The following is a 13,029-nucleotide window of genomic DNA, read 5'->3' as shown; positions in this document are numbered from 1 at the left end:
ACAGAATAATCAATTGGAACATCACTTCTTGACATCTTCTTGACTACTCCCATTTCCCTTCACTGGCCCCTCATGTACAACTATTGACGCGTCCTCAAGGGTGTGTGAACTGAGAATCATTTTTCGCAGAAGATTGCGTAGTGCTGTCAACGTCACTGGATGCGTTAACTTTTGATAGTGGGGTGAGCACTTTGCCTATTGCTGTTTTGAAGTTCGTCCTCAGTGCAGGTCAACAGGTGAGATCTTCTAAATTATATATTTTTGTTTAAAATATCTATTTAAATTCATATTATTTAGCCTATAGCGTAATACAAAGTAGGCTATTCTAAGATGTTATGGCTGTTTTGAGAGCTGAGGAAAGGAAAAAGTATACAGTTTTGCTCACCATCACTTGCAGACCTATTATTATTATTATTATTATTATTATTATTATCATTATTATTATTATGTTTTTATGGTTTCCAGAGCTGTCAGACATGTACCTCCCAAATTTCGTTGTTTGGTACCTGTACTATATCAATGACAATAAAGACCATTCATTCATCTTGATAGACAACCTTGAAGATAACCTCAAACCACAAGAATAAACCACAGATCCGGAGAATTGTCTTATCTTCTGACCGCAAACTATGTCAGAAGGCTTTTGTTTAGCTTTTAAAGGACATTATGTATTCAAACCATTATAATGACTATCACTATTTAATATCCTGAGTAGACTTTGGGACTATTGGGAAATGTGTATAACTGTTCACTATCTTATGTTTTAGAAATAAGAGTACAAACTTCTGCTTCTTGGGCAAAGGGTATCGGCCTACTGTATGGTGTCAAAAATGTGCGATCTATGTAGTTTTTTAGTTTTTCATGAAAAAGTTAAAGACAAGTTGTCTGCTGTGTTGGATTTTTAATACGACTTCACTGCTCTCATTAATAATCGGCCACAGTCCCTGAGCAATAGTGTCGGAATCTTGCTTCAGCACCTCGGACAGCACGTGCCTGCAGTGGCGAGATAAGTTGGTGAATCAGCCGCACCCAATGGGAAGACACATCTACTCTACTCTGTATCAAACTTCAGTAATGGACTACAGTGTTCCAACATAGGCATTTCAAGTTTAAGTTGCCCAGTTTGGTTGATTTGTTTAACCTGCATGTTGCATTTCTATAGTGGATACGATACCTCGGCTAGTAGTGTTATTTGTAATGGTTTCTGATGATCTTACACATTCTTTCTCTCATTTGTTTGTCAAGAGTCAAAAACTGCTTGAAGAGCTATGTCTGCCTTCCTGCACCACTGCCCATTTCTCAAGTCAGCCCCCAGGCCTGCTTTGTGGAGAACAAGGGCTGCCCTTCTCACTCTGGCTGATCGATGCCCCATCATCGCTCGCCAGATCACAGTCTGTGCATCGCCCTTGCAGGAGACCAGGACAAACATTCTTTCTACCAAATCAACAGGCCTCCTGCCTCTGACGGTGGAATCTAAACACCATTTTGCCCAATCAGCCACTCAGGTGGCTGTCTCCATGTCCAAGGGATGTCCGTTTGTCTCCTCCCAGATTGGCATGGTGAGAGCAAGCCCTGAGGTCCAGGAGGATGTTCCAGCAGAGTCAAATACAGGTACAGAGACACATTATGAGAAAGGTGTAGACAAAACATCACTGCAACCATACACAAACAACAGACACAACACCCCCACTTTATTAGACTACATAAACATTTTTTAAATCAAAGATACTTTCCCCATGACATTGTTAAAACAAGTAAAACTCAAGATGAAACAAACAGCCTGTGAAGTAAAACATAGACTGTGGATGAGCTAAGCAGAAATTAAAAACACTCACAGAGAAATATACATTCACACTGGAGAAGCTGGATATCAAATGACACACTATTCTCCATTTAGAGTAGTCCACAACTTTAGAGTAGAACCACAGACTGCCCCTCCCTTTCTGTCACAGGTATGATGACTTCTCTTTTGAAGAGTTTCAAGGACTCCATCTTGCCGAAAGTACAAACCACTACTGTGTCCCACCTCCTCAAAGACAACATGGGTGAGTTTACAAAGCTAGTTTACAACTCCTCTAGTCAAGTGTAACCCTACATTTAGTCAAATCAATATGCTGTCTCATGTCCTGCATTCCTATTTTGGCTCCCAGAGAAATCATATTTATACAAAGTATGTCATCAGTAACATGGTGATATTACTAACAGTAACATACTAACTCATAATAATTAGCGAGCTATTCAAATGCAGAGTCAGTAGACTCAGGAGACTGTCAGTTTTGTCTTTGGTCATTTCAAGTATCTAAGTTGGTTATAATTCTAACACTCTTTCAATTCTCCAGTAGGCCCCAGTTTCGACTATGATGTGTTCTTTGATGAGAAGATCTTTGAGAAGAAGAGAGACCACACCTACCGCGTCTTTAAGACTGTAAATCGGAATGCTAATGATTACCCCTTTGCCGAGGATTACTCCATCGCTGAGAGGGGGGGCTCGCAGGTGTCTGTTTGGTGCAGCAATGACTACCTCGGCATGAGTCGACACCCCCGCGTCCTCCATGGGATTAGGTAAGAAGTCAAATAGACAAAGGGCTATAAAAAAATAAAAAAATAAAAAACGACGACTGCCAGTGGCCCCTGGCCTGAGCTAGATTACTCTTCCTGCTAAAACTGGTGAATTGATGATTCACTTCCTTAGTCAAATGTATTGATTGTAAGTCGCTTTGGAATAAGGCGTCTGCTAAATGCCAAACATTTAAATGTAAATGGGCTGAATTCAGTCAATTCAGTTATTGCAACCCAGGAAGTTAGTTTGAGGTATCGTGCTTATTAGAACTCACTCTGTATTATGTTCTTGCTCGATAGCCAGAAAAAACCTGCTTTACTTGTCTAAAACCAATCATGGACAAACAACTGAGTATTGAAAAAAGTAATTTGATGGTTCCTGGGTTGGGTTGGTAAATCTTTGGATGAAAGTGAGAGGTGACTGTTTTTGTGTATCCCCTCAGGGATGCCCTGGATAGACATGGAGCAGGAGCAGGGGGCACCAGGAACATTTCTGGGACCAGTAACATCCACGTGGCGCTGGAGCAGGAACTGGCTCAGCTGCACCAGAAAGACGGAGCACTGGTCTTCTCCTCCTGTTTTGTGGCAAACGACTCTACCCTCTTCACCCTGGCCAAAATGATCCCAGGTAAGACCTTGGTCTCCAAGCCAAAGTTCACAGAGAAGTAGATACTCATACTGTATTTGTTCAACAATATTCAATGTATACACACTGATTCTTAAGTGATTGATAAGTATCTTCTAAATTATGTTCATTGTACTAAATCAATTTGTGTACTCGTATTTTGTAATGAGTGCAGAGTAGGACTTGAGTATGTCTGCATACATGTAAATAAAGTTGTAGAGGGAGGCTATGCGTGCTGATGATGTGACAGAAGTTCTTTTTCGGGCCTTGTGGCCTATTTGCTATGACATGCAGGGTGTGAGATCTACTCTGACATGGGGAACCACGCTTCAATGATTCAGGGCATCAGGAACAGCGGTGCCAAGCGTTACATTTTCCGCCATAATGACAGCAAACACCTGGAGGAACTGTTGAGTCGCTCTGACCCTAAAACGCCCAAAATCGTAGCCTTCGAGACTGTGCATTCTATGGATGGTAAGTGTCATGAATCTCACGGGATATGGGTTGGTGGAATTAATTCTTTCTTCAAATGTATCAGCTTTTAAATTCTTGCAGTCTGAATACAGAGAAAATAATCAGTTCTAGAGTGCTAATGATATGGATTTAATAAAAAATCGTCTAATAAAATATCATAATTTTACATTACATCCCCAAGCTACATTTATATCTTTAAAGGGCCATCTGGGATTGGTACAGCCATGACTTTTAAATTAATGATATACAGTATAGTCATTCACTCTTGAAGAATACTGTATAACTTATGAATGCCTCATGAGCTTAGTTCAGCTGTTTTACCCCAACAGAACCCAAAATACAGTATCTTGTTCTACTCCATTGTTTGTAAACAATATAATTGTAAACAAATACTGTATAGTGTAGCTTCAAAAAATTATTTTATATATCTGTTTACATACATTTACAATTTTGATCTAATGGATGGTCAGTCTTGCATCCATAGCTAGAGTGGTTACATTTCTCAAGCCCCAACCCTCGAGTGTTTACCCCCAAAAATGCGGGCTGACCGCTTTGTTGTTGTTTTTCATTCCAGATTGCCGATTTAAATGTAAAAATAATTAATAATAATACAGATTTTTTTTCCAGCCACGTGTTGATAAGAGCTCAAATATTATAGTTTTCAGTGCCTCGTAAATTATATTCACCCTGTATTGATACAGTATTTAAAGTAAAGGCTATAATTGGGCTTTCAGGTGCAATATGTCCTCTGGAGGAGCTGTGTGATGTTTCCCATCGTTATGGGGCTCTGACATTTGTTGACGAGGTGCATGCCGTTGGCCTGTATGGAGCCCATGGAGCCGGAGTCGGTGAGAGGGACAATGTCATGCACAAGCTTGACATTGTCTCTGGAACCTTAGGTAAGGAATTTGAAGATGTTGTGCTAATATAAATAAACAACACATTTCCTAACTCAATCAGGTGACAGAACAGCTGGTTCATACACTAACACTATCATGTTCAAGGGACAGAGGCTTAAAAAGAGTTTACACTCCAGACATAACTTTATCATCAACAGTCGTGGCATGGCTATGAGAGTAAGTTTTGTGTGGTCATCCCACCCACCACCCCCAGCCTCCACCCACTTGGTTGCTCTGTATGTAGCCTATCTATGGGGGGGTTGGTAAGTTTGGGCTCACTGCCATATTTTATTACTTGTAGCCTATGTGTGGTTGTTTAACTCCAGGCAGTCCAATTACGCCAAGCTTACATTTATTACCATTTTCATGCAATAAATGGTTAATGGTTAATAATAGTTTCTGACTGAACTCATTCTCATTGATCAAACAAATCAACAACAAAGATGGTCCCCACTGTTGCATATCATTACTGTCTGTCCGATGTTTGAGCTCAGGACTAGAGAAACGCCTTCAAACAGAAATAGATTAGGTTGAGCCAAGGGAGTCTCCTTGACATTGAGCATTCACCCTGCCCAGGTCAGATGTTGGTTAACTAAGGACTCAACAGAAGCTAGCCTTTATCAGAGGAAGCAGATTTATCAGCTGTGAAGATGCTCTCACACATCCAGTCTGGTTATATAGATAGGAGTCTTTACTGTGTAGGCCTACAGTATAGCTCTAGGACCTGGTAGTTGCCTCTAAATACAGATCTAGGATCAGTTTGCCATCCTTTTAATCCTTTTGAATTATACCTGATACTAGTGGTTATCTCATGTTAATCTACTCATGTTAATCTAGCACATACTCAAAATAGAATCTAATTTGCTGAAGGAGATCAGGCCATTAGGACGAGGTGTACATTTGTGCTAGATGTACATGTAGTGCAGTACCTACAGTATATCAGCTCTGTTCACTCATCTATATACATACATATGGGGTATATAGATCAGTGGTTCTATTTGATAGCTCTAAAGGCCAATGCACACGGCGTGCGATTTTGTCGCACGACAACATTCGATTCTCCTCAGCCTGCCTGGTCCGACTTTGGTGGTGTGAATTGAGAATCGAATGCTGTCGTGCGACAATATCGCATCGCACGCCGTGTGCATTGTCTCATTCAAAACAATGGAATTGAATTCGCGGTGCGACAAAATCGCACGCTGTGTGCATTGGACTTAAGTCTTCTTTTCTATTGGTGCAGGTAAAGCCTTTGGCTGTGTGGGGGGCTACATTGCCAGTAGCGCCGCCCTGGTGGACACGGTGCGCTCCTTCGCAGCAGGCTTCATCTTCACCACCTCCCTCCCTCCTATGGCCCTGGCGGGGGCCCTGGAGTCAGTGAGGGTCCTCAGGAGCCCTGAGGGCCAGGTCCTACGCAGGGCACACCAAAGGAACGTCAAACACATGAGGCAGCTGCTCCTGGACAAAGGACTGCCTGTGGTCAACTGCCCCAGCCACATCATTCCTATACGGGTAAGAGATGCTACATACTCTAATTACTGCTTTTACCACAACAGTACATCTACATCATTATCATCATCATCATCCATATACAAAGATGATAACTACTACTAGCCTACTACTACTACTACTACTACTACTACTACTACTACTACTACTACTACTACTACTACTACTACTACTACTGCTGCTGCTGCTGCTACTACTACTACTACTACTACTACTACTACTACTATTACTACTACTACTACTACTACTATTACTATTACTATTACTACTACTACTACAACTACTACTACTACTACTACTACTACTACTACTACTATTACTACTACTACTACTACTATTACTATTACTATTACTATTACTACTATTACTACTACTACTAATAATAATAATAATAATAATAATAATAAATCATCCCTATGACTGCTACATCATCCATATACAGTCCAGTACTGTAGAACTACCTATCCCACATGAATCCTTACTTTAGCCTATTAGTGAGAGTGACTACAGAATGCGGTTACCAGTACTTTATCATATAAGTAACATTAAACTGTATGACAACAGTTAAATTGAAAAATATGAGTGGGACTAAAAAATAACGTGGCCCATAATTAAATGCTTCGACTACTCAAGTTCTAACATTATGTACATAACAAACAGTGACATTTTAAGGACATACTTTTAACATGTTCATGTGTAAATATGTGTGTTTATTTATTAGGTGGGTAACGCAGAGTTGAGTTCAAAGGTATGCGACATCCTGCTGGAGAAACACAACATTTACGTCCAGGCCATCAACTATCCCACCGTGGCTCGTGGTGAGGAGCTGCTGCGTCTGGCTCCCTCCCCTCACCACAACCCTGCTATGATGGAATACTTTGTGGGTGAGTAACCAAAGAACCCTGCTGCTTTTAAATACTTTCTCAGGGCCTCTCGTCACCCGACTGTTACAGGAGACGACTAGGAAAATATTGGGGGCACTTGGTAGCACTAAGGCATCAGCCATGTAATTGCAGGGTCCGCGGTTCAATGTCCTGCAAGTCATCCCTCCTCTCTCTCACCCATCCTTCCTGTCAGTCTCTACTGTCTCTATTCCATTAAAGCAGAAATATCCTAAAAGCATTATTATTGCTGGCCATCCTGTGTTTGACCATTGTCCATCTCTTATTGACAGAGAGACTGGTGGAGGTGTGGGTGGAGGCAGGACTCCTGCTGAATGGTTCAGCGACTGCTTCCTGTACCTTCTGTGATCGCCCGCTGCACTTTGACCTCATGAGTGAGTGGGAGAAATCCTACTTCGGCAATATGGAGCCCCAATACATCACTGTGTCCACATAATACAATTGCAGAGGCATTCTCATGAACATACACATCCCTATATGTTTGAATATACATTTCATTTATTAATTTTACATTATTAGGATTAAATCATCACATTCCCTTTATACCACCACCTAGTCAAACGAAAGTACATGTACACTCAAACCTTGTGACTGTCCTGTTAATGCCAATGATTGTATTTTTAGTTTCTCGTATGTAGTTGCTAAAGTTACTTGCTTTCCCCATAATTGTATTTATACCATTATATAATTCTTTGGAGAACTAAAATGTGTGCCCCTTTCCTATATACATAGTGCCATAATAAAACCTGCACATGGGCACTTTCTAAAATAAATCTCATGGGCCCAGTATTTGAAATATTTTAATCTAGATCAGAATTATCCACATTCTTTTTGCTATCCAGGATCAGATCTATCTGTCAGATTTTGAGCAGTATACAGGAAATAGGCCAATATGATCTGATCCTGGATAGCAGAAAATAATCATAATTCTGATCCAGATTAAAAGTTTTGAATTCTGATTATCTGGTGATATTTTGAATTGTATTGATTTTTATGATATAGTTATTTTCGTGCTATGGGTCTGATCTTACATTACAGTAAAACATACCAATCATGTTTGTCACTGAATGTCTACTATAATGTCAGGAATAATAATAATACATACACACTACTTACTTACTGTATAAAAACTAGCCTAACTAGAAAGGCAAATAATTAGACTTTGTTTACAGGACAACAATCTTTCACAAAGAAGATATTAACCGGTCTTATTGTGTTGGAAAAGTATCATTAGTTAATGCCAGCAAGTAGTTATTTCTAGGCCTCCCCTGAGACAGATATGAAATAATGACTTTTGGTACCAATCACCTGTTTTATAGCAATAAGAAACAGAAATTGCCCTTAACATAGCCAAAAGTAATTTAAATGACATAGAAATACCTATACAAGTTGACCAGTAATACTTTAGATGGCTTTCCTGTAATGGAATTCAATCTGAAAGATCATACTGTAGGCACTAACAAAGGCACTCTAGTGGACTATGCAGGGGCTGGAGACCTCACGCTTGACCCTAGCCCTGAGCCTGCGCAGCTCTGCATGCTCGCTGTCCACCATTAGACCACTCTCCGTCAGGCTCCAGGCTTTACTGAGCTGCTGCTCCCCATAGTGTTGCAGGGCCACTCGTAGGAAACACTCAGCCAGAAGAAGTCTCCCCAGCCCGGTTTCCACACACTGCAGGGCCTGGTCCCGGTGCAGCTCCAGAGCCCGGGTGAAGTCCTCCAGGGCAGGCCCTTCGCGGGAGCATAGCATCAGGCTTCGGCCTCGCCGGCACAGGTCTTCAGCCCACACCTGGGGCTCCTCGGACCCGCCACCATGGCTCTGGATGACCCGGTCCAGGTCGGCCACAGCCCGCTCGTGCAGGGCCAGCTGGGCGAGGCAGGCTGCCCGCTGGCGCAGGTACTGTAATCTTGGCTCACCTGAAGCTTGTACAGCCACCGTCAGAAGGGCCAAGGCCTGTTTCCAATGGCTGCTGCTTGAGACACTGCCTGCCTCCCGGGCCGCCGACTAGAGTAAAAGAGATTACATATGAAATACTGTATATCCCCCATATGCCAGATCATTTGCGCGCTTTGTACGCAACATATTTGTGAGCAAAAAATAGAGGTAAGTGTTCTGTTAATATGGAATATAGATAGTCTTTCAGATGGGTATTCATTGGGAAAGTTCAAACTAACAAACAATTTGTCTCAAAAGTAGCTGAAATGTCATCCTTCTCTGATCTCACTTGTGCCATTCGTTTCTTGTGAATCGAGGGAATCAGGGTGAGAAGGAAGTCCAGAGTAGAAGCTTCTTTCTCAGCTAGTCTGCTCAGCCTGCGGGCCGCCCCACAGTAGTTCTGCTGCCACGCCTCCACCACGCCCACTCTGGCCTGGGCCAAACCCTCCCGAGGCTCCTGACCAAACACCTGGGTCAGGTGTGATCCTGCCGCCTTCACCTCCCCTATATGACACAAATCCAAACACAGCTACTGTACTACTGACCTAAACCTGGCAGATGTGGTTATACTTGTGTTTTTCAACAATTGTGTCCCTTCAGGTCTCACAGGGTCCCAATCATCACACAAAAACAAAATTAAAAGCAACTACAGAAAAAAATATTTCAACTAAAAATGTCAAATGTGAATTTGAACAACAAAGCAGAACTGAGAAAAAGTGGAAGAGAATTGAAGGGGCATATACTGGTGTTCTTCTCACCTTTGGCCAGTAGTATATCTACATAAAGTAGATGCCACCTGGGGTCTCTGCAGTCAGTCCTCATCAGAGCTCCTCCAATCAGAAAGGCCTCTCTGAGCTGCTCTTCCTGGCAGGGGACAGCTTTTGCCACCAGGATCTCAGACAGATTGGTCCGGCAGTATTGCTGCAGCCAATCACAGACAAGCTTCCTTGCTGTATCCTTGAGTGACAGGATGTCTTTCGTGACCACATCAGTGCTGATTTGAAGTGCAGCCAATATATCCCGGGTACATTGCTAGATAAATAGAGAGTTTCTTACAATAATGTTAAGCTGTACAGTGTTCATTACCTCACCTCTTCCAAAAAGTGGTAAATATGCATGTTTAACAGTGGAGGCTTTATTTTGCTAAAATGCTGATTAATAGGTAGAATCAGCTCTCACTTATCTCCTATTTAAATTGAGATATCCTTGTACCTTCTGCTGGTTAAGCATGAGATAGGTGAAGCCTCTTCCACAAAGAGCCTTTACATGATCAGGGTGCTCTCTGAGGATGGCACTGAAATCAAAGATGGCCGTCTTGCTTTGGCCCAAAAGGGCATAGCACCTGGCCCTTTCCAGCAGAGAGTCTGTGGCCTCACCACCTACAAGAAGAAGACATTACATTAGCTCTATTTACTTATCTTAACCATTCATCTGAATGGAGCTCTGGGACATATTGTAGATGTCAGTAGCTGACAAAACAAACAAAATTAGTTTTGGATGGAACTCACAATAGGAGTCTAACTGATAGAACGACCCAATTCTACGTCAAATGACAAAGGACAATCACCAGAGGCCATGATGGCGATGGACAGGTATGCCACAGCTTCCCTGAGGGTGCTCTCGTCTCGGTGTCCCTCCAGGATGCGTTTGGAGGCTGAGTGGCAGTGCCCTTGCAGCAGTGCCCGGTCCTTCAGAGAAGACACAGCCAGCAGGGGGCACAAGCAGCTTGTATCACCACACTGGATGAGCTTCTTCAGCAGCTAGGAAGAGGAGAACAGAGCCAGGGTACATGAGGTTGATAGAAGTCACATGCTTGCCACTGTACATTTTGAAGTAGTCCATTAATCAGAATGTTAAACTTAATGTAATCTCATCCACTATTGATAACTGTACAACACTTGTGAGGCTTGAAGTGAAAAAGTCTTATTTCTAACATAACTTTTGAGCATCTTTTGTTACGCATTGTGTGCCTTATCAACCTTGCCAATCAATCAATCAAAAATCAATCAAATTATAACAAGCGACATATCAGTATAAAGAAATATATTGGTCATATGTGCTAATTATCACAAAAGCATCCGTTTTTAGTAAAGAAAAAAAAGCTTTCATTCAGCAAATTGTTGTACGGTGAACCACATCAAACAACATAAACATCTTTGCCCTTTTGAAATTGAACAATGTAACATATTGTATGTAATGTACCTGGTTGGCATCATAGAGGAAGCCCCGGTGCAGCTGGAGCAGGGCAAGGCGGGCGAGGATGGGGGCTCGGGGTGTAGTGGGCCTGATGGCCAGCAGGAGGCGATAGGCCTCCTCAACTCTGCCCAGCTGGTACAGGGCATCTGCCACCAAGATCTGCGGACCGTCGGCACTGGGCTGCAACTCCATCAGTAGCACAGCCAGAGAGTGAACTCCAACCGGTGTCCTACTGCAAAGAGACATATATCACTTTCCATTCAAGATAACTAAGATTACATGATGAAAACTCCACATGAAAATAAAGGGAAATGTAATGAGAGTTATCAAGACAGATTCAGAATTGTGTTTCTTTTCAAAGAAAACCAGGATATAATTCATGATGTGTGGGTAATGTACCAAATATGAAACTAAAAGAACAAAGTGCACTACCCTTCTTTGTAGCTGTCTTTTCTCTGTACAGTCTGTGGCTGATCACCCTGTTGGTCCTCTTGGTGTTTTATGGGGCTGGAGCTGGAAGTGCTGTGTTCTCCGAATCCCTCCAGCATGGCCCTGCCCTGCTCCAACAGCACGGTAAATAGCAGTCCTCTGCAGTTCCATGGCACCAGGCAACGCACGGTCAGTGCTGTGTCCTGAGGCTGCAGCCGGCTCGCCGTCACATAGTCCAGTGCGGTGAGGTAGTGCTGGCCCCCCATCATACGTAAGAGGCCTCTGCCACACAGAGCCCGCACACAGCTGGATGGGTGGGGGGTACTGTGCTCTATCACAGCCTGGAAGTCCTCCATTGCACCCTTGCGATCATTGGAGAGAAGACGTGCATAGCCGCGAAGGACTTGCACCGTGTTCTGGTAGCTCTGCTGAGCTGGGATGGGGGCAGCTAGTTGGCTGCAGATGGAGAGGGCTTCTCGGAACTCCCCACGAAAGAGGAGGCAGTCGGCCAGCCGCACACGCAGCTCTCTGCCACCCCCGTCGGACTCCAGGTGGCACAGTGCCCGCAGCTGGGCGATCACAGGGTCTAGTAGTTCCACACCCTCTGAGGAGCGCAGGTCAGGGCGAACCAGGACTGTATCCCTGTACCCTGAGAGGCCCCTCTCTGCCTGCTGCCGCAGCTGGACACGGGCGGCTGCACCTATGCCCTGGTCCGCGAAGAGCCTTTGGAAGTGCAGTCGGGCCGTGGCGGGATGGACCTCGAACGCCTCCCCCAGGTCCCTGCATGCCTCTGTGGCTCGGCCCCCTGCCGAGAAATGGGCGGCTGATCTACTGGTCAAGAGACTGGCTGTCCTCTCTGGTGGCATCCCCTGAGCTGCCTTACCCGTGCCTGGACCAGGACCTGACTTTGGTTGTGAATTACCATCCTGCAGGGCAATAGAATACACTTCTGCACTCTCTTCAAATCTGCCCACTGAAAACAAGTGAGCTGCTTGCAGCTCTTGTACTTCTGTGTCTGCTGGCGAAACAGCTAATAAGAACTCAAGGAATTCAGAGGCAGCCACTGGCTCAAACACCCCAATCTCACACACTCCCTTCCCAGATCTCTTCTGAACAGTGATTGAGGAATGATTTTGAGACAACTGCTCAGAGTAGGCCTTCACTATTTTGGGAAAGTGCTGAGCTTGTCTTTTCTTGATGAGCCTGACAGCCTCAGATTTGTTCTCTTGGAAAGCCTTGAGATAAAGTTTAAGGCCTTTGGAACTGTGAGGGTCTGAGAGCAAGCTGGCGAGGGCCATTGTTAGCTCCAAAATCACCCGAGTGGAACCTTCCAGGTGACGGTTTTCCTTCCCTTCAAGGAGAGCCGAGCAGCGTAGGAAAATGTCCTCGCAGCCCTGACCAGCACTCTGAAGGACAGATTCCATTTTGAATAGTGAGGCAGACAAGTTATTAGGACTCAGTGTTGATAGAAACACAGCTGCCAGGCCTTTGTTGAGGCCTTCCA

The 13,029-nt window shown here is 43.7% G+C and overlaps 1 protein-coding gene across 1 annotated transcript; it reads left to right on the top strand.

Moving 5' to 3' along the window:
• The first annotated feature begins 177 nt into the window (after nt 1-177).
• Nucleotides 178-8,003, top strand: alas2 (aminolevulinate, delta-, synthase 2). Its single transcript, XM_080533971.1, has 10 exons — nt 178-236; nt 1,246-1,611; nt 1,953-2,045; nt 2,340-2,562; nt 3,003-3,187; nt 3,479-3,658; nt 4,393-4,557; nt 5,798-6,066; nt 6,785-6,947; nt 7,238-8,003. Exons 2-10 carry the CDS (start codon nt 1,269-1,271, stop codon nt 7,399-7,401), a joined length of 1,785 nt encoding a protein of 594 aa, XP_080390097.1. The 5' UTR covers nt 178-236; nt 1,246-1,268; the 3' UTR covers nt 7,402-8,003.
• Nucleotides 8,004-13,029: the final 5,026 nt, after the last annotated feature.

Source organism: Nansenia antarctica (genome assembly GCF_963989245.1).
Source record: "Nansenia antarctica genome assembly, chromosome: 6".
Classification (NCBI taxonomy): domain Eukaryota; kingdom Metazoa; phylum Chordata; class Actinopteri; order Argentiniformes; family Microstomatidae; genus Nansenia; species Nansenia antarctica.
This window is presented reverse-complemented; position numbering and strand designations above follow the sequence as displayed.

What these genes read in the sequence shown, in the direction of transcription:
- alas2 (XM_080533971.1), top strand. Translation starts at nt 1,269, where the DNA reads ATGTCTGCCTTCCTGCACCACTGCCCATTTCTCAAGTCAGCCCCCAGG. An exon ending in CGCGTCCTCCATGGGATTAG is followed by an intron (nt 2,563 to 3,002) that starts GTAAGAAGTCAA and finishes GTATCCCCTCAG; the next exon opens with GGATGCCCTGGATAGACATG. An exon ending in TATGATGGAATACTTTGTGG is followed by an intron (nt 6,948 to 7,237) that starts GTGAGTAACCAA and finishes TCTTATTGACAG; the next exon opens with AGAGACTGGTGGAGGTGTGG.